At 47.3% G+C, this 25,211-nt stretch overlaps 1 protein-coding gene across 1 annotated transcript; it reads left to right on the top strand.

Annotated features, from left to right (window-relative positions):
- Positions 1-1,986: 1,986 nt before the first annotated feature.
- On the top strand, positions 1,987-19,816 carry WNT16 (Wnt family member 16). The gene is made up of 4 exons (XM_054023364.1): positions 1,987-2,310; positions 2,430-2,671; positions 9,112-9,398; positions 17,129-19,816. The coding sequence occupies exons 1-4, from the start codon at positions 2,216-2,218 to the stop codon at positions 17,591-17,593; spliced, it is 1,089 nt and encodes a 362-aa protein (XP_053879339.1). The 5' UTR covers positions 1,987-2,215; the 3' UTR covers positions 17,594-19,816.
- The last annotated feature ends 5,395 nt before the right edge of the window (positions 19,817-25,211 follow it).

Below are 25,211 nucleotides of genomic sequence, written 5' to 3'. Positions count from 1 at the left end.
AGTACTTCTGTTAGTCTCAAAGGTGCCACAGGACCCTCTGTTTTTTACAAAGAGCAGGTTAGACAAACAGCTGTCAGGGATGGTCTAGATAATACTTAGTCTTGCCATGAGTGGAACTAGACTAGATGACCTCTCAAAGTCCCTTCCAGTCCTATGATTCTATGAATGTTTACAGTTGCAGGAAATTATAGGAGGGTCAGGCAATGGGGGGTGTCAGACAATAATTGACAGTAGACATTGAGATTCAAAAAATTAGTGCTTTATAACTGTTAAAACACAAATTGCCAAACATCACCTCAAAATATACAGAGTAAATAATCTTAAATCAAACTAAGTTCTCAAGCAGTATTTTTCTTACTTTGCCTATTTGTAAATTTTGATTGTGTGTTGTATTGTGAAATTGATGTTTACTGATATTTACATGTAAAAATCTATATCATTCTAAGGACAGAGTGCAGAGAGAATACCGATAGCCTGCTTGAGTTCAGGACAGATGCCATATTTATATTCCAGATCAAAAGCAAGGGAGTGAGAACTACACCGATCTTAGATCAGGGTCTTGAATCAATTTCAGTAGGTTGAGCCAGGCAGCAGCAACAAGCATAAAATAAACCATAGGTTCTGAAATAATTAAATAATGCTCTGACACAGGCAACATAGTTTTAGCTGGTTTAGGCCTGTTTTTTGGCCTGCCCTCTGTGTGCCAGTGTGATATTGTGACCACTTCCCTCCCTCTTTACTGAGTTCTTTTGCATCCATAAGCAGGTTTTCTGTCAAGACTAAAATTTTGAACAGAGGAACAAACTTTATTGAGAGTCTTAAATAACTCATCGGGTTATATAAGAGCTTACTAGAGAGAGTCATTACAAGCAGGCCAACATGCAGGAAGTGGAAGACAGCTTATACTGTACATTTAGCATACCACCAGTACCAATACACTATTGAGATACCTCAGCACATCTCTATATGAGAAAAGAGTCAGAGGGAGCACCCAAATTTATGTGATTCCCTCTTTGTATGTCATATCCTTAGAGATTTACTTATGTTATACGAAATTAATTCAGTTGCTCATTACTTAGCAAAGTTATTTTCAGCTAGTTAACAAGACCTATTTTTGCTAAGTATATGAAGAGCCACTACCCTACTCAGACAATTTTTTTGAACAGGTGTAGGTGGTATAAGGAGGCAGTGGCAGCAAAAGAGAAGGACCTGAAAGTCAGAACTGACAACTTCTATGCCTAGTTCTGGCACTGACATGGTGTGACAATTTGGTCAAGTCTCCAACTCTCTTTGTGCCTTAGTTTACAGTTATAATGATGCCCCCTTGCCAAAAGTAAGGCCCTGTTACTGGAATGGGATCCACTAGTTTGGATCCCTGGACCTGTGTGGAGTCCTATTGAAGTCAAGGGCTGCATAAGTGGACCCTCATGCAGAACTGGAGGGTCAATTAGTTAATGTTAGTAAAGTGTGTGTGGATCCTTGAATAAAATGCAAAGTAGCTGCAAATTATTATTAATATACGTATGGTGCACTTTGTCTTCCCTTCCTTTCCTCTCATTGCTGGTTTAAAATACAGTGTTAGTAAGTGTCTCCTTTATAAGCCACCTAACTCCACCCTTATTGTCACACGCGCTGGTGGCATTAGAATCCCCCATCAAAGGGAAACAACTTCACCAGTCAATCCTGCGAAGGAAGGGAAGCGCATTCAGTGCAGTCCATTCTACGGAGCTGGGCGCTATGGGGACACCTGTCGCACAGCGGAGCCCCTTGGCTTTCTCCCAGATCAGAGGCCGGGACCCGCACACAGACGCCGCGTCCGTCTCCCCGAGCGAACCCTGCCTCTCCCCGGGAGACGGTTTCAGACACTGTGTCCCGCGCGGGAGCGCCCCCTGGATGGCGAGCCCTTGCCAACCCCCTGCCCCGCGAGCTCGCCGGACCAATGGGCGCTCTCTCTAATATTCATGAGCTGCCGCGGGCCAATGAGCGGCCAGGCGCGGCTGGAGGGGCCGAGAAGGCTGGGCATGGAGAAGTCCAAGAGGAACCTGCTCACGTTGACGCGAAGGCACCTCTGCCCAGCCCTGCGCTCCCGCGGCTGCCCCCAGGCTGCTCTCTGCGGCCTCGGAGCAAAGAAAGAGGCAGAATAAGGGGAAGGTGCCGCTAGGGCTTGTCACCTGCTGGCCCAGGCTGTGCGGGGCAGGGCCGGCGGGTTGCCTCCATGGGGAGGGCTGGCTGTGACTTGCCTCGCCTGTGTGTGCGGTGGGCAGCGCTGCTGCTAGCGCTCTGGCCCTGCTGCGCCCACGGGAACTGGATGTGAGTCGGGGGCGGGCTGGCGGGCAGCGATGGGGCTGGCGGGGCGGCCGGGGGAGGGGGCATTTCTGTGGCCGAGAGACTCCGGCTGCCTGGCTCTCACTCCCGGGCTGGTTCCGCAGGTGGCTGGGCATCGCCTCCTTCGGGGTCCCGGAGAAGCTGGGCTGCGCCGGACTGCCGCTGAGCGGCCGCCAGAAGGAGCTGTGCAAGAGGAAGCCCCACCTGCTGCCCAGCATCCGCGAGGGCGCGCGGCTGGGCATCCAGGAGTGCCGGAGCCAGTTCAGGCACGAGCGCTGGGACTGCCCCCTCCTGCCCCCCGACTCCGCCGCCGCCTTCTCTGTCTTCGGCGCCGAGCTGAGCAGCGGTGAGTCCGCGGGGGTTGGGCGGAGAGTCTGGGGCGGGGGGTCCCGAGCCCGCTGAGCGCCCCCAGGTGCCCGCCAGCCAGGAGGGGCAAAGGCGCTGGCGCCGTGGCCGGGGTTCGGCGGCCGCCGAGCTGCGTTAGCCCAGCTTGGGGTGCACTGGGGCGCCGGAGGCTGCTACTCCAGCCCCGTTCCCGGGGGGCGCGATCCACCCATGTGCCGGGGCTAGACTGGGGCGCCGGGCGGGGACGAGCCGGAGGCTGGGAGGTGCGAACGTTGCACAGACGAGCAAAGGCTCCCGCCCCCCGGCTGTCCTCGCATGTGGAGGGCAGCGGGGCCGGGAGGGGGAATCCCGGGGGCCGCCACCGCCCCGTGTGTCCCCTCCACCAGATGCTCTTCAGATACTTTGCTTATAACCAGTCTACGGACACGCTGAAGGACCCCACGGCCGCCTCCTCCTCCTCCTCCTCCTCCCTGGCAAAAGGCGGCCAGCGGCACTGGCAGCAGCCTGCCCCCTCGCCCGCAGAACACAGCTGCTTTGATCCTGATCTTCAGACGGGCTTGGCAGGTGTCCGCCCCAGCGGGGGAATGGCTGGCTGGTGTAACTCACCATGCACCTGGGCTGTTGTGTTCTGGTGGGGGGAAAACAGGTGATGCAACTTTACAAGGGGCCTGAATCTGATCTGACCTTGCCAACGCCTCCATTTACATTCGTGCAACTCCCTGGAATTACACCTGGCTGACATCAGTATAAGTGAGGGTAGAATCAGTGCAATATTGTTTAAATTCTTTTATATACTACTGGCCTCCCCTCCCTCCCCAGTTTACACTGGAGATTTGCCCTGATTTCAGCCAGCTCTAGACATTCGCCAAAGGCTTGATCCTGCCGCTGCTCAAGTCAGTGGAGAAACTCCTATTGATTGCAGGATCAACCCCCAAGTGAAATTCTGCATAGACAGGCAAAGACACCATAAGCCTTGATGTGCACCAGTGCAGTTTACTCTGATTTCAAGCAAGGGTCAACTGCATCAGTGCAAATCACAGTTTATAGTACTGTACTGTGTCTACGCTAGGGGTAGCAGATGGGTAGGGGAGGGATGGCTGAAATCTGCAGTGTAGACAAGACCTAAGCTTAAATTTCCCAAACCGTCATAGCTTATTGTAATTGTTTAATTTTGATCTGCTACATCCCTGCATGACAAAACTGTTGTTTTAAATATTAATATTCTGAGATGAATATTTGTGCAGTTTTAATCCCTTTGTTTCACAATGTTGAAATTAACTGAGCAATCATAAACAACATTTCAAGCAAATCATTTGATTGTTTTATTTAGAAGTGCACACAGTGGGTACAATATCAGTGTAGAAATGTACAATGTACAGTGTAAATAAGGAAGAAAAAAAAAAGGAACCCAAATGTTATGTTGTCTTAATTCTTTAAACATTTCTCATTGCTCTTTTTTGTTTTATTTGTTGTGTTATAATCACAGTATTTTAAACATATTTCATTAATACAATAATTAGAATGCAAGACCTCAGTTCAGCAAGGTATTTAAGCACATGCCGGCTTTAAGTATGTGAGTAGTTAATGGGAATTGGCTGAATCATTACTGGGGTAATTTGTCTATATTAGATGAAAGCATCAGATCCTGCAAGAAGCTCTCTCCATGCTCTCCTGGAGCCTCGCTGACTTGGCATCCATCTTAGTTGAGCAAATTGTAGGGTCTGGGCCGAATTTACCAGTTAAACACAATTATTTTCAAATGTGTTTCACTAGAACACATTCTCTTTTAATATAAGAAGAACAGGAGTACTTGTGGCACCTTAGAGACTAACAAATTTATTAGAGCATAAGCTTTCGTGGACTACAGCCCACTTCTTCGGATGCATACAGTGGGCTGTAGTCCACGAAAGCTTATGCTCTAATAAATTTGTTAGTCTCTAAGGTGCCACAAGTACTCCTGTTCTTCTTTTTGCGGATACAGACTAACACGGCTGTTACTCTGAAACTTGTCATCTTTTAATATAATTATTTTATGCCAAATGTTTATGGCTTTAGATACTGTTAATAAGTGATGACCAAGACACCGACCCCCCCCCACACACACACACACAGGGAGTAGTGTCATTGCTCCCAAATACTTTTGACATGGTTCATTTTACTCACATGAGTATTCCCACTGAAGTCCCATGCATAAGGTTACTCATCCATGTCAGTGTTCGCAGGATTTGGGTTCAATCCCACCCTATTTGCCTGAATGAAGAGTGTACAATTAGGTCCTTATTCAGTAGTTTAAGATTGTATTTTGTCCCTATGTAATGGTCACTAAATGCTATCATACAGCACTCCAGAAATAAACCACAAAATAAATAACTAAAAATAAGCAATACAAAGTAAAGTAAATTCAGAAAGGGCCATCCTTGCAGTTACCTGTGTGAATAACTTTATTCATGTGAATACTCCTATGGACATCAGTTAGGCCCAAACTTAGGGACTGACCCTGCAGATACTTACACATGAGTGGCTTTGCTAGTGTGAATAGTCTCTTTGGTGTTTTTTTTTTTTAAGGGAAAAGTTGTTTTGGTGCCATCAAAACACTTTAATAGAAATGAAGTTCCTTTTCAGTGAGCATTGTGGATAACTAAAACTCTCTCTTATAACTGTGGAGAAAATAGTCGTGCTTCAACTGATGGCAGGATGTTTTAGATGGCCTTAATAGTGTGCTAACCTTACCAGAGCCTGTAAAGATATCAGGCCAGATTCGCTGGGGCAGTCAGTTTATGCCACACCTCCAGAAGAATTTGGCTCAGAAGCTGGCTTAACCAGCATGAGAAGAGTCACCCCAGGGCAGTGGTTCCCAAAATGAGGTTAGTGCTCCCCTGGGGGATTCGCGAAATGTTATGGGGGTTCTTGGGAGAAAATTCCCTAATGGCAGACAGAGCTGTCCCTAGGGATCCCGGGCAGCATGGGGCCAGCAGCCCGGAGGTCCTGGACTTCCAAGAGCTAAGCAGATCAAAGCAAGCATATCTATTACACTGAGGAGATTTAACTTCAAGACTCCTTATAAGAAATGGAAAGGAAGGGGGATATTTTTTGCTGTTTTAAAAATTAAATAGGCAGCTAGTATTGTTTTTTTAAATTATGAAGAGCAAGGTTAAGCTTTGTTGTAACATGCGTTGTTTGCCTGGACTGCTCAAGACCTGAATGCTTGTGTAGGAGGAACTCTTTGAGCTGGCTTCTTAAATACCTTCATGCTGTTTCACATCTGATACTCCTTGATGAAACATAGGAACCTTGTCTTATAACAGGCTTATTCAAAGTGATACAACCTACGAAAGTGAGATCTTGGAAGAGTGTTGCCGTTTTTGTTATGTAATAAAAATACTGTAATGATAAATAATAATTAATAATAAATAGTGTGTAATAAGCATTTCAGAAAAACAAATTTTATATTTCCAAGATTACTGCTTTTATAATTTATACTCAGGTAAAGGAGAAAATCCCTGGAAATATTCATTTTTAGGAGGGAGTTTGCAAGACTTAATGTTTTAGTGAAAGGGGTTCACAGGTTGTTAAAGTTTGGGAACCACTGCCCTAGGGCAAGGATCATCCATTGGTGGCATAAAGATAGCACTGGGGCTTTATGCCACTTCCCCTTTTTAATGCCAGCTCTAGGCACCAGCCCTCCAAGCATGTGCTTGAGGCGGCACTTTCTAAGAGGCGGCACTTCATCCCCCCTTTTTTATTTTTATTTTTATTTTTTATTTTTTTGCCTGGGGCGGCATTGCCGGGAGCCGGCCCTGGCCCAGCCACTCGCCTTGTCAGCGCGAGCTGGGATCCGCGCCCCCTGCCCAGCCCAGCGGGGCCCTGTACAGTGCTGCCCTGGGGAGACTCGGTGCCGCAGTGGCAGCAGGACCCCATCTCCCTCCTTGCATCCCGGGCGCCGCTTCCCTTCCCCCCCCCCACACACACACTCCGGGAGCCCCTCTCATGGCCGCTGCAGCCCGGGCGGTGGCTAGAGGGGCTCCCGGAGTGTGTGAGGAGCGGGGGGGGGAGGGGGGAAGGGAAGCGGCACCCGGGATGCAGGGAGAGAGATGGGGTCCTGCTGCCGCTGCCGCGCCGAGTCTTCCCTTCCCTCCCCTCCCCGCCCCTGCTCCTCACACACTCCGGGAGCCCCTCTCACGGCCGCTGCAGCCTGGGCTGTGGCAGCAGCGAGAGGGGCTCCCGGAGTATGTGAGGAGCGCAGAGGGAGAGAAGCGGCGCCCCCTGGAGCCGAGCCCGGGCTGCGGTGGCGGCAAGAGGGGCTCCCAGAGTCAGGGCCACCCGGGGGGAGGGAGGGGGACAAGTGGGGCAATTTGCCCCGGGCCCCACAGGGGCCCCCATGAGTATGTCCAAGGCTCCCCCCACCTCCGTCTTCCCCCATCCCCCGGCATCTCAGCCGGTAAGGGGGCGGGGCTGCAAGCTGCGGCCGAGTGGCGGGAACTCAGGCCCCGCTGGAGACACCAGGCAGCTGCAGCGATGTTTGGGAGAGGGGTAAGCGGCATGGTAAGGGGCCGGGGCACCCCCGACCCCATCCTTCACAGCCCTGATCCCCAGCTCCGAGCCCAGCCCCTCTGAGCCGGGCACCCCCGAGTCCATCCCCCACAACCCTGACTCCCAGCTCCGAGCCCAGTTCCTCTGAGCCGGACACCCCCCCGACCCCATCCCCCCACAGCCCTGACCCCCAGCGCCGAGCCCAACCCCTCTGAGCCGGACACCCCCCCGACCCCATCCCCCCACAGCCCTGACCCCCAGCGCCGAGCCCAACCCCTCTGAGCCGGACACCCCCCCGACCCCATCCCCCCCACAGCCCTGACTCCCAGCGCCGAGCCCAACCCCTCTGAGCCGGACACCCCCGACCCCATCCCCCCCACATCCCTGACCCCCAGAGCCGAGCCCAGCCCCACTGAGCCGGACACCCCCCGACCCCATCCCCCCCACAGCCCTGACCCCCAGCGCCGAGCCCAACCCCTCTGAGCCGGACACCCCCGACCCCATCCCCCCCACATCCCTGACCCCCAGAGCCGAGCCCAGCCCCACTGAGCCGGACACCCCCCGACCCCATCCCCCCACAGCCCTGACCCCCAGCGCCGAGCCCAGCCCCTCTGAGCCGGGTACCCCCCAACCCAGAGCCCAGCTCCCCACCCAGCCCTGGACAACAGCAGCACCACCCCCAGGCAGCGACAGCCCATTGGCACCAACCATCACCATCACCCAGCAACAGTCCATTATGTAATTGCAAATGTATACATATCATTAAAGCATTTAATGTTTTTAAATAATGTATTTAGTGTATTTTCAAATTATTACAAATTAATTTTTGAATCTATTTCACTAGTTATTTTTTACATTTCAAAATACATGTTACTATAGTATTGCAACTTTTTTTATGGAAGGGGCCCCCAAAATTGCTTTGCCCCAGGCCCCCTGAATTCTCTGGGCAGCCCTGCCCAGAGTGTGTGAGGAGCCGGGGACGGAGGGAAGCGGGGTCCCCTGGAGCCAAGCCTGGACTGCGGTGGCGGCAAGAGGGGCTCCCGGAGTGTGTGAAGAGGTGAGCGGCCGGCTGGGCTCGTCGGTGCTGAGCAGGTAGCCCCGCAGCCGGAAATCCTCGCCTTCCCGTCCGCCGGGGCTGGGCCAGGGCGCGGTGAGGCTGAAGAGCAGCAGGTCTGGAGGGCTCTCCAGGTCCTCAGCTGCCAGCATGTCAGGGGTGAGGGCGGTGAGCACAAACTGATCCACCTTGGCCACCAGCAGCGCCGCGAAGCCTAGGGAGGGGGCCGTGTTCTCCGCAGCCACACCTCCACCTGGACGTACTCCCACTTCGCGCCGCCCAGCAGCTCCACCCGCATGGGGACAGAGTCACGGCTGGGCCAGGGCTTGGCCGCCGTGTGCTGGTAGCGGATCCCATGTTTGGGGGGGAGCCCAGTGCTGGGGTGGCAGGGGGTGCAGGGGGGAAAGAGAGAGCCCAGTGCTGGGGCGGCAGGGGGTGTGGGTGGGTGAGTGGGGCACTGGTGGGCTGTGGCCGGGGGGGGGGGGGGCGCAGCCAAAATTTTTTTTGCTTGGAGTGGCAAAAAACCTAGAGCCGGCCCTGATGCCAGCCTACCAGAGAAAAGGGAGTATGGCCAAAACACCGTTATGCCCCTCTGATTCCTGGCTGTGGTTTCAGCTTCTTGTGATTGTTGCACCCTTTGTAAATTAGAACAGCCTTTAGGTTCTTAAAGGAGTTATACAGTGGGATCTGGCCCTGTACAAAGGCAGCACTATGATCCTGGGTGTGCATGGGTGAGATTTGGGTCACCCCATGATCTGAACTATTTTCTCCTTATTCAAATCAGTATTCATTTGTGAAAACGAATAGTGGCCAATGTGGTTAATCTCTAAAATAACATTTCCATGCATTCTTTTTAGGCACCAAGGAAACAGCCTTTATATATGCAGTGACGGCAGCAGGCCTTGTACATTCAGTGACTCGATCATGCAGTGCAGGAAATATGACTGAGTGCTCCTGTGATACAAACCTGCAAAATGGTGGCTCAGCCACTGAAGGCTGGCACTGGGGTGGCTGCTCTGATGACATCCATTATGGAATGTGGTTTAGCAGAAAGTTCTTAGATGGGCCTATTAAGAACATAACTGGAAAAGACGGGAACGGACTGATCTCAATGAACCTGCACAATAACGAGGCTGGAAGGCAGGTATGCATTAGAAGTTAGAAATCGAACCAAATGCTTGTTAGATTTAACTGCCCAAAGTGGCATTAATGCAAAGAGGCCTGATCCTGACTGCAAACAAGGATTGGTCCCATGGCAAGAGCCAAACTAAAATCTCCAGAGCAAAGAATTTCAAAACTGAGGCTAAAAATCCAGGCTATCATCTGTCTAACTCACTTTATAGTTAAAAACTTAAAACCACAAAATAATTTTGTCAGAGTTGGAGTGCAGTAGAGACTTTTATCTTGTATGCCCCTCCTTTAGTCAAATTTAACTGCACCCTTCTCAGAATAATGCTTGTGGCTTCATTTCCTTTCTGTTATATACAGTGGGCTGCATTTTTTTTTTTAATCTTTCTGTGAGTTGACAGAGTGGACATCAGGTTTTTTAGCTGCTATAGTCTATTTTTTAACAAAATTATTCTTGACTTTGTTGCCCACAGTGCATTACATGCTATTATATAGACCCATGGAAAAGCATTTTTAGACAGAGTTTCCTGAAAGAAACTGAGTACCCACAACTCTCAGGGAAGTCAGCATGAGCTTTGAAATCGGTTGCAAAACTCCCATTGACTTCAGCAGGATCAGGATTAGGGTCCACAGTCTGCAATGATCAGGCACTTGCCTATCACTCTCTAAGCTCTACCTACATTTAAAAATTAAATTGAAAATTTTAGCATTGAGCACCATAGTTAGGTTGAGGTAGCCCTTGTCTTGGCCGTTTCCATCAATGTAGGAAGCATCTATGCTACAGCAGCATAGCTGTAGCTGTGTGGCTGTAGTGTAGATAAGCCCAGGGTAGTTTTATTGAAATCAATGGACTGTTTGCAGAGTAAGGCACCACTTTGTGTGAATAAGGATAGCAGAATCTGCCCCAATGAGAATCTAGGAATTTAGGACTTTACAGGATTGCAGGCATTTTGTAATACAGAGCTCTGCAGTACAGCACAGAAAAGAGCACTGTAGAAATCATTTGGTGCACACACCTTAGTGCATGCTGCATTTTTCTACAGCGCAGCACTGGTTTTTGTATTAAAAAAAATTTCATCCATAGCAAGCTTGTAGCAGTTAATAATCTTTAGCCACACTGTTTTTGCAGCAGAGCTGTAATTGTTGTTAAATACCCTTGGAGAAAGTATGCAGACTATTTTGTGTGATTTCCATACAGTAAATATTTTGCAACTTAGCTGTGAGCTGTAGGGTAAAGCAAAGATTGCGGCCTTTATGCAAAGTGAAAGAGAAAGCAGCCCTCATTATTTGCAGTTAGGATTTTACTCTAACCATGGTATTAGTGAGTAAAATATCAGCATAAATTCTCTTGATTGTCCTAATTTCAAAATCCTTAAATAGACGTTGGAAAGAATTGAAACTCGTGTTCTGGGGCCTACAAGAAGGAGGTTTTGCAAGATATTGTGCTATCCTATGACCTTTCATAATAAATACTATCGTGTTTCAGATGCCATGTCATTGCAAGAACAGTCTTCCAGGGAATGATGTGACACTGTTCATTTGGAATAACTGGTACTGGTTTTGGTATGTGTAGAATACTCCAGTTTCTGTCCCATTTCTACTCAGAACCCTATGGTTAAGCTTTGATATCCTAGTTTGCTATAGGACATGTAACTTGAAAATAGGAAGGATTGGAAGATGGGAAAGGAAGAGTGGTCTAGTGTTTACTAGGCTGAGACTTGGAAGATCGAGGTTCAAGTCCCTGCTCTGTCACAGAGTTCCTGTGGCATGTCATTTAGGCCCAGATTCTCAAAGGTATTAAGGTACCTAACTCCCAAATGCCAGTGAGAGTTTGGCACCTAAATACTTTTGAGGCTGAGGGCCTAAGCTTCCCTGTGTCTCAGCTGCCCTTCTGTAAATGGGGGGAAATAATTCTATCTTACCTCACAGGTGTTATGATCGGTGAATAGACTTGTGATTGTGAGGTGCTCAGATACTATGATACTTCAGATATCTAGACAGACTGGGGGCCAAATGCTCCCTTCTGGTTCCACAAGTGGAAAGAAACAAAAAGGAATGGATCTGGGTGGGGTGGGGTGGGGTGGGGTGGGGTCCATCGTATGTAGGGTTACCATATCTCATAAATAAAAAAAGAGGACCCTCCACGGGCCCTGGCCCCGCCCCTTTCCCCACCCCTAGCCCCGCCCCAACTCCACCCCTTCCCCACCCTAACTCCGCCCCCTCCTCCCTCCCACTCCCAGCCAGGGGGAAAGGGCTGCCCCAGTGCTACCGGCTTCAGGGTTTGCCGGGCAGCCCCCAGACCCTGCGCCCCCAGCCGGCGCTTCCCCAGCGCAGCTGGAGCCCGGGAGGGGAAGCGCCCAGCCAGGGGCGCAGGGTCTGGAGGCTGCCCGGCAAACCGTGAAGCCGGTAGCGCTCGGGCTTTGGGCAGCCCCTATGCCTCTGGACCCTGCGCCCCCAGCCGGGCACTTCCCCGCCCGGGCTCCGGCGGCGCAGGGTCCGGAGGCATGGGGCTGCCCGAAGCCGGTAGCGCTCGGGCAGCCCGGCTCTTAAACAGAGCCGAAGAGGAGCAGAGCCTCCAGCCGCGGCGGCTCTGCTCCTCCCCGACTCTTCGGCTCTGTTTAAGAGCCGGGCTGCCCGAGCGCTACTGGCTTCGGGCAGCCCCCGTGCCTCCGGACCCTGCGCCGCCGGAGCCCGGGAGGGGAAGTGCCCGGCTGGGGGCGCAGGGTCTGGAGGCACGGGGGCTGCTCGAAGCCGGTAGCGCTCGGGCAGCCCGGCTCTTAAACAGAGCCGAAGAGTCGGGGAGGAGCAGAGCTGCCATTTTCCCGGACATGTTCGGCTTTTTGGCAATTCCCCCTGGACGGGGGTTTGACTGCCGAAAAGCCGGACATGTCCGGGAAAAAGACGATGTATGGTAACCCTATCGTATGCAATCTCTGTTCTTCAAAGCACTGTAGAAACTTCTCCCTGGATGCTTCTTGAAAATAAGTGGGTACAAGTGAGCTGGTGACAGGAGGGGTTAGGCTCAGGAGTCTGCTCCCTAATCCCATGAAAATTCCAAGTGTATGTTAATTTTGACTCTTTCATAATGAACATACACTGTTCCCCTCTTGTTAAGTCGAAGTTGGAGCCAGCAGCAGTCAGGACCATTATGAGAACACTGCCCCTACAGGAGCTGTGGTGCTGGGGAGGGGAGATGTGGCAGCATGCAGCTTCCATATGGATTTCCCTGGTCTCTGGTGGGTCTCAGAGGAAGAAACCTCAGACCTTTCTCTTGGTGGTGGGTGCAAACCTCTCCTCCCTCAGGGAATGATCAGGCTAAAACTGAGAGTGTGAACTCACAAGGTTCCATGTCCCATAAAGGAATATACTAATTGACCCATCAGAATATTGTATTGACAGATCGTCAGAGGAACTCACAAGTGTATTGCACTTCTTAGCTCCAAACATATTAGATAATGATGTGGGGACAGGATGGCTCAGAGGATGGCTAATGGAGCTGTTTGGAATTGGTTATTGGTCTGATAGTGAATGAAATGTCACCTGCTTAGTGGCCTGTGTGAAATGAGGTGATGGCTTTATCAAGGTCCAGGTAACTGTCATCAAAACCACAATCCCTGTTGGCACTCTTGGTGACAGCATCAGCAGAGCGGATTGAGTGGGTGTAGACTGAAGTACTTACTCTGTCCTGTCATTGCTCCAAATGGGGCTGCTGCTTATAAGCCAGAGTGTATGGTCTAAAAAGGATTCAGCCACTAGCGTAGCACCTTTCACAAACAGTAAATTCACCTCACTTCTCTGTATATACACATACACCTCTACCCCAATATAATGCAACCCGATATAACACGAATTCGGATATAACGTGGCAAAGCACCGCTCTGGGGGGCGGGGGGGGGCGCAGAATTAGGCAGAAACACCAGACCATCATTTCCAGCATCCTGACACAATCTGGCCTGCTTTCGTTTAGAAGTTTACCATTAGGTACCAAAGTTTGGCCTCGTGCATAGAAGCTTGTTTCATGACAATCTGTTGTTGCAGTCAGAATATGAATACACAGCCTCACAATGCTATCCTTGCAGTCACCTTTTAGAGCAGAACCACACTTTAATAAGGAAGGTGCATCCCACATCATGAAGCACCCTGGGGAGAGGTAATCAGAAACACTTAGATACCGGACTAGGGGTGAGAATGAGGCTCACATCATTCCTTTGCCTTTTTTCATCTATATAGCCCCAATCCTCCAGACACACACATGCTTAATTTTACACACAAGAGTAGTGCCACTAACTTCAATGGGGCTATTCATGTGTGGAAAGTGAAGTTTGTGAAATTATTTGCAAGATCAGGGCGTATGTTTGTACAGCACCTAGCACAATGTGGTTTCAGTCTACTTGGGGATGCTACATTCTACCATGATACATATAAATAATAATGGTAACTAGGATAATACTTTGAAATAGAATCTCTTTGTAAAACAGGTTTATTGTTTACATTCTCTATATGGTTTCTGTTTTTCTTTGTCATTTTTGTTAGCTTCTCAGGTTATTTACATTGTAACAAAGGCCCTTTTCTCTCAGAGCCCAGCGTCTCCTCTGCCTTAATCATAGTGAAGACTTAATGCCAAAGCTGGGACTACCCAATCATTTCCTTATCAACTGATTCTGAAGATACAAACACAGGATTATGACTGTACAAATAAGTAGTGAGGAAGAGAACACAAGTATCTGCCGTAATTGCAGTGGTGAATCAGAGTGTTACTGGAAGACTATTGTAAATTGGGACTGCCCAAGAGTGGTCAGGGCATAGGCCCTACACCCCATTCTTGCAGAGGAGCGGTTTGGGTGTTCCTACTGCCTGGACATAGCAGCCTCCAGCTCCAGATATGGCCCACAGGGTCTTGAAATGTTGCCTGCATCTCCTTCCCAGTTCACTAGGTTCAGTCTGCATTGACTAATGGTTCTAACAGGTCAGGGCTCACGCCTGCCCTTCCTCTTTAATGGCTCTGTGAATGCCTCACTTGTTTGACTTACCAGCGACCTCGAGCAACAAGCAATTTCTATTCATGCACCAAGGAAGGTACAAGTCCAAGCAAATATGGTCGTGTATTTTTAATAATGTTTGTGGAGTTATACATAATTAGGTGTGACCTTGAAGATCCAGGCACGTTGCCAGTGCAGCCCTCAGTATCACTCCGGGCTCAATCTGGCAATGTGCTGAGAGCCCTGAACTCCCCTGAAGTCAACGGGACCTAGTCAGGGCGGGGTCCAAAGCTTCAGCCACCCTGATAAAAATGTGTTCATTTTTTGTTCCAAATTTACCGTAATGTTAAAACTTAAGGCAGGGACAAATCACTTCCTCTGCACCAAATTATAACAACTACTCATTTGTTAAACTTGGGGGGGTGGGGGATGCCAGTCAAGACACAAATAAAGACAGTCCTTGGAGTTTGCAGCCTAAGACCCTGACTCTTAAATCTGCCCTTTGAGGATAGAGCAGTGCCCCTGATGTCACTGGGGCTCTGCATGGGGGCAGGGCTCCAGTGGCTCTGATCAGTCTGCAGGATAAAGTAAGAGTCGCTGTGAAACCCAGAGGAAGGTGTTAAATTGGTATTTTTCCTTCCCCCTACTCCCCCCTCCCATCGTTCCTCTCCTTTTATAAATGCTAGGGTGGGGAAGGCATGTGATGGACATGGGTGAGTATTTGTGGGCATCATGGAGGAAGTGGGTCTTTGGGAGGGATTTGAGTAAACAGAGGACAAGTTTTTTTTCCTGTGGATGCTGAAGAATTTGCTCCATAGTTTATGTGGCAGTGTGTGTTCCTGTACAGAGTTCTCCTAAGAGCTTCATGTTGTTGGTAAAGATACAAAACTGGAAAACACACCAGACTCTATTGCCTTATTAGTCTGCTGTACGCTTACCCCAAGGTCCCTTTTACACTCAGTTGTTATGAATCAGGGTAAATGCACTAGTAGCTTAAAAATTTATCTACTTCGCTAATAAAGAGTTTAAAGAGAAGCTTGTAGCTCCATTACTAAGTCTTAAAAATCAGCCTTTCTTAGTACTCTCCAGCTACTGGTGCTTCAAAAAATTTCATCAGTAAATTGTTTAGTGATTAAAATGTATACATTTGTCGTGGGAGTGCAGGACAGGGACAAGTTAGATACACTACAGACAACTATAATATGGACTTTTCCACACCAATTACCAGTGAATCCATATAGAATGTTACTAATGGAGAGGTTTAAAAAAAATGTAGGCTTCATTGTTTTGCTAAGTCTGTGTATATCCGGGTGAGTAAACTATAACCCATGGGCTGGATCTGGCTCCTCAGGGCTTTCGATCCGGCCTGCGGGTAAGCAGCTCCGGGCTGGAGCCCACACCCTGAACCCCTCCTACACCTCAACCCTCTGCTCTGAGCCCCCCTGCTGCACCTCACACCCCTCCTTTAGCCCAACCCCATGCCCTGAGCCGCCTCCTGCACTGTGCACCCTCTCCTGCACCCAAGCCCCTTCCCTGAGCCCCCCATACACCCTGCACCCCTCCTCTGCCCCAACCCCTTGCGCTGAGCCCCTTCGTGCACACCGCACCCCCTCCCATACCCTGCACTCCCTCCCACACCCCAAACCCCTGTCCCAGCCCTACATTCATGGCCCTGCATGCAATTTTCCCTCTCAGATGTGGCCCTCGGGCCAAAAAGTTTGCCCACCCCTGATGTATATGATAGTTTTTTAAACTTTTCCAGAGCTGTGTCACGTGTACCAGTAGACACACCTCATTGTTTACTTCTACATATGACCATCCATGAGAGATTGAAGGGGAAACCATTACACTCACTGTCTGCTAAAGATTTGAGCCGCAGTCCCAGCTGTAGGAAGTTAGTGCTTTGTTTACAGTCTACAGTTTTTCGAGGCTGGCTCCAATATAAGCTCTGCCTAGATTCTTGTGTGCGCTGCAGAAGCCTAATTAAGGCTGCAGACACCCTTTGCCCTGCAGACACTTTTTATTAAGTCGTCTTATATCTGAAAAGGATTTCAAACTTATTCCACCCAACAGAAGCACTTCAAAAAGGAAAGTATTAACTCTACTGATATTTCTAAAATACTGAAAAATTATAAACAATGTGGATAAGTTACACTATCAAAATATGTTAGCTAGTGTTTGTGTGCAGTGAAAAAATGCATTGAAAACAAAAGATGTTAATGGCAAACCTAACTTAATACCTACCCTACCTACCTACAACAGTAGAGCCTGATCCTGCCTGTGTGACAACCACCTGGGACTTAACCTAAGACCCTGGATCTAAATGTCCTCGGCTAAATCCACTCTCATTCCCAAACTGTGCACTGTTAAACATCATTGCTATGTTCCACTCAAGAGGTGGCTGCATTTCAGCGATGGGTGGAATGATTAAGTATATGTAGTTTAGGGGAAACTTTGAATCCTTCAGAATGAAAAAAAAGGCATAAATGTCAATTTTGAAGTAGTAATAATGGAAACGTACAACTTATTTTGTCTTGCTAAGATGAGCTGCAGGTGCTCAGCACCTCTAAAAAGTCAGGCCTGTGCATGTCTCAAGCGAGGTACCCAGAGACAGTAACCACTAAAAATGTGTCCCTTCTGTGCCCTTGTTTCCCCATCAGTAAAATGCTCAGAGACCTATGGATTACTAGCGAATGAGCAGTATTTTTAATGAATGAGGGAATATGGTACAATTAAATTCTGAATGTTGGTCTCAATTTGTTTTCAGGCTGTAGCAAAGCTGTTGTCAGTGGATTGCCGTTGTCACGGAGTTTCTGGGTCCTGCGCCGTGAAAACTTGTTGGAAAACTATGTCTTCATTTGAAAAGATTGGCGAGTATTTAAAGGATAAATATGAGAACAGTATACAGGTATCAGACAGACTGAAGAAAAAGCTACGCAGGAAAGAAAAAACCCAGCGGAAAATACCAATCCGCAAGGAAGATCTTCTCTACATAAACAAGTCACCCAACTACTGTGTAGAGGATCGCAAACTTGGGATTCCTGGAACACAGGGAAGGGAATGCAACCGCACTTCAGAGGGACCAGATGGTTGCAACCTCCTCTGCTGTGGCCGTGGTTACAACACTCACGTGGTCAGACACGTGGAGAGGTGCGAATGCAAGTTTGTCTGGTGCTGTTATGTGCGCTGCAGAAGATGTGAGAGCATGACTGATGTTCATACCTGCAAATGAGATACTCTGCCTCCGAAAACGAAGCAACTCCTTCCTGCTGAACAGGACTCATTCCTCCTGTGGTGGAATAACAAGAGGATCAGTCTCAGTAACAGAGCTCACTGAATGTATTGTATTCCAAACAGTTTGGTTTCTTACTGAAAGAGCAACTCAAGACAAATAGTAGCCTGCACAAAATGATAAAGTAACAGCAAAAAAGGCCAGGCCTTCTGAGAAGTCCAGGTGAATAAGTGACATATTTGAATATGTAACTCCACAGCTAGTTAGGGGTATTAAACTTTGCATCAGCAACAGCCATAACATGATGATCAAGAATTGCCTTAATGTTGTCAATAAATATAATGGAAACAAGTCAAGAAGAGGTATTGGCTTTTAATGGCCACAGGCTGAAAGGATACTGGACATGTGAGAGGTGTCATGGAGTCCTCACTCCCATCTGTTTAATAATGGGGACCATTCAGGAACTAGAATTACCCATGTATGCCTTCTTCCTGCATGCTGCTAAAAGGAATGAGGATGCAAAGCTCTCCTGTTGAACATGCAGTGCTTATTAGCCACTGTGCAGCAGGGCAGTCATGTAGTGTAAATGTGGTGGTGCTCAGTAATGTGAGCTGAGTACCTGGGAGAGTGGGGCTAATGGGTATATTTTGGGTGGAGATGGGGCATGGCCAGGCCATCGGTGCTGGAGTTCGTTCTAGTGAATGCAAATAATGTGCACAGTAGCTGCTATTTTTAGTATTTTCACAAGCCTAGTACTCAAATGTGCTTAGAACAACTGAAAGGAGGGCAGCAGTGTAGGACAGAATGGTAGCTGAAGGAAACAGACTGCTGCAGCCAGCTCCTCCAGGTCTCATATATGTGTGGGGCACAGTGTTCTTGCCAGCCCCCTATCTTTAGCCCCAGTGCCCTCAGCTTACTGTACTGTTGGGTCAAAATTAACAAGTCACCATCTTCAGCTGTTTTGGTGGTGGCTTAGCTCTGGTTCTCTTAATCCTCAGCCACATCACATGCAGGATCAAACCAGGAGAAATTTATCATAAAGGGAAATAAATGTCAAAAACAGAACTTTTCCCCTCCTGCTTTTAAGAACATAAAAACGGCCATACTGGATCAGATCAATGATCCATCTAGCCCAGTATCCTGTCTTCTGACAGTGGCTGGTACCAGATGTTTCAAAGGGAATGAATGGGACAGGGCAATTTATCGAATGTTCCGTCCCATCATCCAGTCCCAGCTTCTGGCAGTCATCGTTTAGGGACTCCCAGAGCACAGAGTTGCATCCCAGACCTGCTTGACTAATAGCCATTGATGGACCTATCCACCATGAATATCTCTGCAGATATAGTAGCTAGAATATTTCAATAGATCACTCCCCAGCCACTGTTGCTTATAAAACAAGATCAAATGCATAATGTATTTGATAGATTATTTTAATGGTGTGAGCCACTTACTCTACTGGTATTATTTTTTCCCCATTTTTGGCCCATTGTTATTTACATCTGTGAAAGGATGGGAACCATTCAGGGATTAGGCATGACCCGTGCATAGCTTGTTCCTGCACACTGCTGAAAGAAATGTGGATTCAAAGCTCAACTGTTGAACATACAGTATTTGCTCAGCAACTGTGCAGAGAGTGCCATGTAGTATATGAAATGCATCTGGTGCTCATTGTTTATTTGTATGTAATTATGTGTTAAATACTGCTTTAAAAGCATTGTGTGAAAGGTTTTGGTTGCTGAAATATACAAAGATGTATTTTTGATAAGATAAAGTTTATATTTTGTAAATATTTAAATTATGCAAGTTATAGAAAAGGTTCTAAAGGCATGTATATTAAGTTCCCTGAACTAACATAAGATTACAATGTTTGACATTTGCTGCTTAGATCTGTTCTGTTACTGTTGCAGTAGCTTTTATCTGACTTTTATTCACACAGGTAAGGTGAAAAACATGTATTTGAGCTATTACATAAATGACTTATTTCTTATCAGCAGGGCACTTTTAGATACTACAGCTAAAATACACCTATTATGACACACTGAGAATTTAATTTTTGGAATGAGCAATTGAATTATATTCGCTACATTTTTCTTTTCCTCTTAATTTTGCTTTACAACTTATTCGCTGGGTGAAATCCTGGCCCTATTGAAGTCAATGACAAAACTCCCAATAACGTCAGCGAGGCTAGGATTTCACCAATGGACTCTTATCAACTGTAATTTTTAAAAACAAATTAGAATTTCAAAGTTGTTTGGGTGCCTAATTCTCATTAACTTTTATTAAATTTCTCATTTAATTAGGTGTCGAGGTCCCTTTGCCAGGTTTGAAAATTTCAGCCTTTACTCTCATTTGTTTGAGGAAAACCTAGAGAAAACAACAAACACTTCCATTTGTTTTGTACTTATGTTATTTTTTTTGTACGTGATGATACTGGATTTGTTCTCATATTTCCTGTTAGATTTACATATGAGGTTTTCTAAAGAAGCAAACTACATTTACTGACATCAGAACCACCCAAGAAAGATTCCAGTTTGGTGAAATTCACCACAGTTGCCAAGGCCTAACTCTATTTTGAGGGCTGGAGTGTGACATACACGGTTCACATGCTTTGTGCTGGCCCTGTGCTCAGAGGTGGATTTCACCTACTCATTTTAATCACACTAGCAGAGGGTTCTAAGGCACCTCAAGCAGTCAATTCCCTTGGGCTGAATCAGGTTTAAATATACCTAGACCATCCCTGATGGATGTTTATCTTACCAACCACCAGTGACAGGGATTCCATAATGGGAGTTTTTCCTGCATAATAACTGCAAGCTATGATAATTTATAAAATATGGGATTACAGTACTCTTGTTACCATAGAGCGGCAGAATATATAATTTATCCTTAAAGAATAGATTTCCCCCAAATCTAAATTGAATTAAAGAAGGGATAATAGAAAGAGATACTCCATCTCGACCATTACATGGGAGAAGCTGCTTATCTCAGTCATGTTCCTTTGCTCTGTTGTCTTTGTAAGCATGGAGCAGCAATTTGTGAAAAGTAGCAAAGCTGTGAAGAATGGCACAGGTCCATTTTTTCCAAACAAAGAATAATTACGACCTCTTTTTTAAACTCAAACTATGTTTATTATATATGCCAGTTTGGATTCAGAAAAACCATGGTTTTTTAGATATTTAGGCTGATATTTTAGATAGAGAAGTTTAAGCATGATTGGGCTAAATTCATCCTTGGAACAATTCTGTTAAAGTCAGTGAAGTTACACTAAGGATGAATTTGGCCCATCCTGTTTGCATGCTAATTGTGAAATTTACCAGTCTCTGTGGACAGTGATATCTATAGAAAACTACCTCTTGGGCGGAGATCTCTCACTACAGGAAACGATATATTGCTATGGAAATTCTCTCTCTTATTGGCCAAATTGTTCTGTACTGGGCAGCACTTTCTAGTGCATTGCCTATATTGCAGGATACATAGTGAATGCTACAGATATATGTAGGAATAACAAAATGTAGGTAAAAAGCAAAAGTCAGTGTGGGCCAGTCAGAGGACATAGTCAAAAGGATACATTTTAGGGCTGAGATATTCAAAGAAGCATATGAGTGTCCAGTGTCCAGCTTCCATTGATTTTCATTAGGAGTTGGTTACATGACTTCTTTGAAAATCTCAACCTAGGATGTTTGTGTCACACTTTTAAAAGTTCTAAATGACTCATTGGCAGTGAGCACTGTAGCAACAATATTTGCTAAGAGAGATGGCTCCGTTAATAATATTAAATACCTAGCTCAAATATAGCACTTTTCATCTGTAGATCTCAACTTACTTTACAAAGAAAATTGATACCATTAATCCTATTTTACACATAGAGAAGCATAGAAAGGCAAAGTGACTTGTCCAAGGCCATCCAGCAGGTCAGTAGCAGTCCTGGGACTAGAACCCAGGTCTCCTGAGCCCCTGTTCAGTGCTCCATCCTGCAGTTGTTTCTATTCCAGCTATTGGGAAAAGGAAGGTTACTTACTTTATAGTAACTGGAGTTCTTTAAGATGTGTGGTCCCTGTAGGTATTTAGAATGGGTGCATGTGCGCTTGGGACCGGAAATTCTTCAACAGCAGCATCTGTTGGTCTGCACCTCCTTGTGCTGCGAACTGAGGGCATAAGTGGAGAAGTGGACCCACTGCCCCTTCATTTCCTACTCTACGACAAATCACATGAGGATTCAAAGAAGGTGGGTTGCGAATACCTACAGGGATCACAAATCTGGAAAAATTCCAGTTACTATAAGGTAAGTAACTTTCCTTTCTTCGAATGCTGGTCCCTATGAGTACTCACATACTAGGTGGTTCCTAGGCAGTGCTTATTTAGGAGGAGTGTGCGTGGAGGTACATGGAACCACAGTCTGCAGGATTGCTGAACCAAAGGATGCACCATCTGCTGAGCTCCAAGTGACTGCTCTGCATGTTTCAGAAAGAGGGACGCTTGCAGTGATGCTACTGCGGCAGCCTGTGCCCTAGTTGAGTGCGTTCTCACACCAGGTGTCTGACCCAGTATGGCCATTCTTATGTTCTTATTAGGAGGAGTTGCTGTGAACTACTAGCAGAGGAAGATGCACCCAGAGATCCACCTTGAGAGTCTCTGAGAAGATAGGGCCTCACCCTTCATTCTTTTGGCAAATGAAGTGAGCAGTCAAGGAGATTATCAAAAAGCCAGGGTCCTTAGAACATCTAGACAGCGTAATCTGTTGTCTCCATTGTGGTGGGACTTTGGGTAAAATATAGGTAGATGAACCATGTAATTCAGATGAAGTCTGCCGGGACCTTAGGAACAAAAGTCGGATATAATCAGAAGGATACTGTATGAAAGACAGGATAAGGTGGCTCTGCCATGAGAGCACCAAGTCACCTACTCTCCAAGCTAAAGTAATGGCTGTCAAAAAGCTAGTTTCATTGATAAATACAGGAAGGAGCATGAAGCCAAGGGCTCAAGGGGTGGCCGCATAAGTGCTGCTAGTTCAGATTCCAGGGTGGTGTTGGTTGAGACACCAGAGGAAAGGTTCTAGCAATGCTTTTGTGGGATGAGTGAAAATAGTAGCTCTCTATAGGAAGATGCAAATGTGCTGATAGTTGTGAGATGCACTCTCAATAAGCTGGCTGGAAGTCCTGGTGTTTTTAGAGAGAGGAGGTAATCAAGGTGATAGGGAAGTTCTGGCTCTTCTGGAGAAAGGTTGCTAAGTAGAAGCATTTTTCCCCGTCACCTAAGACATGTAGAAGGGTTTCTACTATTAAGCAAGATGGATTGTGCTGCTTTTGAACAGGTTCATTTTAAGTCTGTTCCCCAACCAAAACCCAGCTGTCAACTGAAAGGAAGTCAGGTTGGGATGATTGGTTCTGTCCCCCATTCTGAGACAGTAATGTGGGAAATGACTGCAGGTGGTCAATTGCAGGACTATGGTGAACCAAACGGACATAGCCACTATGGTGCTATTAGAATTACTGTCACTGGGTATTTTCCAGAAAACACAAGGTATGAGGGGAATGGGAAGAAAGAAATACGTTAACACTTCTGAAAATAGGAGTAGGAAGGCATTCTATCTGGAGTCTGGACCCTGACTATTGCTAGAGCAATAAACTTGGCATTTCATGTTTTCTTGGGTGGCAAAGTCCCAAGATGGGTACCCTCATTGTTGGAAGATTCGTTGGACCAACAAAGATAGAGCCATGTGATCATCCAGGTGTGCTCCCCAACTCAGGAGACACACATTGAAAAGGAGTGTCTTGGTGAGAAGAGAGGAAGTGAAGGTAATAGCTACACACATCATTCCTCTCTTCCCACCATGCAAGAGACACTCAAATTGGACACAGGAGGGAGACCTTCTTTATGGAGTCCTTGCGTGAAATATAAACTGATTTTAACCATATCTGAATGCTGTGCATGTGCAAGCTGGTGAATGAGGTCACACAGGTGCACACCACCATGTACCCCAACAGCATCAGGCAAAACAAACTGTTGTCTGAGTGATGAGATGGATTTGAGCACAAAGGTCCTCCGAGGCTAGAAACCTGTCCAGTAATAAGTATGCTTTGGCTGTGGTTAAGTCCAGGATTGCTCCAGTAAACGCTATAGTCCATGGAGATGTTAAAGTGGACTTTCCTAGATTTACCTGAAGCCCCAAGGATTGCCACAGGTTCAGTTGGGTGGTCACTGCCATCTGTACATTGTGGTGGGACCAACCCTTGAGGAACTAGTCATTGAGGTAGGGAAATATGTGATAGCGAGTCTGTGGAAGTGGGCTGCTACCTCTGCCATGACTTTTGTGAATATCCTGGGTGTGGTTGATAGTCCAAAGGGGAGTACTTGGCATTGGAAGTGGTCTATGCCCACCATGAAGTGCATAAATCTCTTGGGGGGTGGGTTTATATCCATGTGGGAAATGTGTGGGGTTTTTTCAGATGATGAGCAACACACTCATGTTTGTGCAGCGATGGGATTATGGCAGTAAGTGTAACCATCCTGAATCTTGTATGCCAGATGAAGACATTCAACTGTCTGAGGATTACCCTCCAACTCCTTGTCTTCTTTGGAACTAGGAAGTACCTGGAGTAAAAACTTTCACCTCTGTATTCAAGAGGTTCTATGGCTCCTAGCTGCATCAAGGAGTCCATTTCCTGTTTGAGAATCCTCTCGTGAGAGTGGTCCGCAAAGAAGGATCCAGAAGGGTGATTGGGAAGTGGGGTGGACTGAAATTTGATAGTATGGCCTGTGGAAATAATGTCCAGAACCCCTCTGTATGAGGTTAAGGTCTGCCATCCTGGAAAGAAATGGGGTGGGTGACTGCTGAATGGGGGGTGAAGGTGATGACAGAACACATGGTTAGCAGTTCTTGAATGATTTGTCAAAACACCTTTTTAGAATGTCATATGTCTGCTGGGGCTGGGAATCAGGGAGTGGTGGCTGGACAATGTTTTGATGTCCTATACTAACAGCAGTCCCATCAGGATTGGGGACTCCAGATCACAATAGGTAGCCAAATCCATCTAGAAGGATGTATCCCTGTTTTGCTGGAGGAGAGCTGGTTGGAGTCTTCTGTTTTGGAACTGATGGTTGAGGCTGAGACCTGTGGTGTGATACCACCCGTGTTCAGGGCATATGCTCCTTACCATCTTTGCATTGCTCAGAGGATAGTTTTGGAGCATCAGATGCTGCTAGTACCACTGGTGCCTGGCCAATCTCACCACGAGCTCCAGGTGAACCCTGTCTAAGGTCTGGAGTCTTGCAGAAGCCTGAAGGGGCAAAGCTGCTCTCTTCTTTGAGGAATAATGAGCAGACTTCTCTGTTCTCTTGTGCGTCTCCTTACCCTCATCATGCTTCTTCTTAATGGAGTCTTTCAGCTTGGTCGGGCATTCTGTCAGTGCTGGCAGAACGCTACTCAGTGGTTCTGGGTGATGAGTTGGAGAATAAGAGGGCCCTGGATCTGATCTTGGGCCTCAAGGCTAGCTCCATGAAGTGTTGGCAGAACTTGCCTAGCGTGAGAAGGAAAGGTGTGGCAAATCCCACACTTAGATGGGATGTGTGCCTACCCTAAGCGGTAGAGGCATGTGTTGTGAGGGTCACTCACCTGGAA

Source organism: Malaclemys terrapin, chromosome 1 (assembly GCF_027887155.1).
Source record: "Malaclemys terrapin pileata isolate rMalTer1 chromosome 1, rMalTer1.hap1, whole genome shotgun sequence".
Taxonomy (NCBI): domain Eukaryota; kingdom Metazoa; phylum Chordata; order Testudines; family Emydidae; genus Malaclemys; species Malaclemys terrapin.
This window is presented reverse-complemented; position numbering and strand designations above follow the sequence as displayed.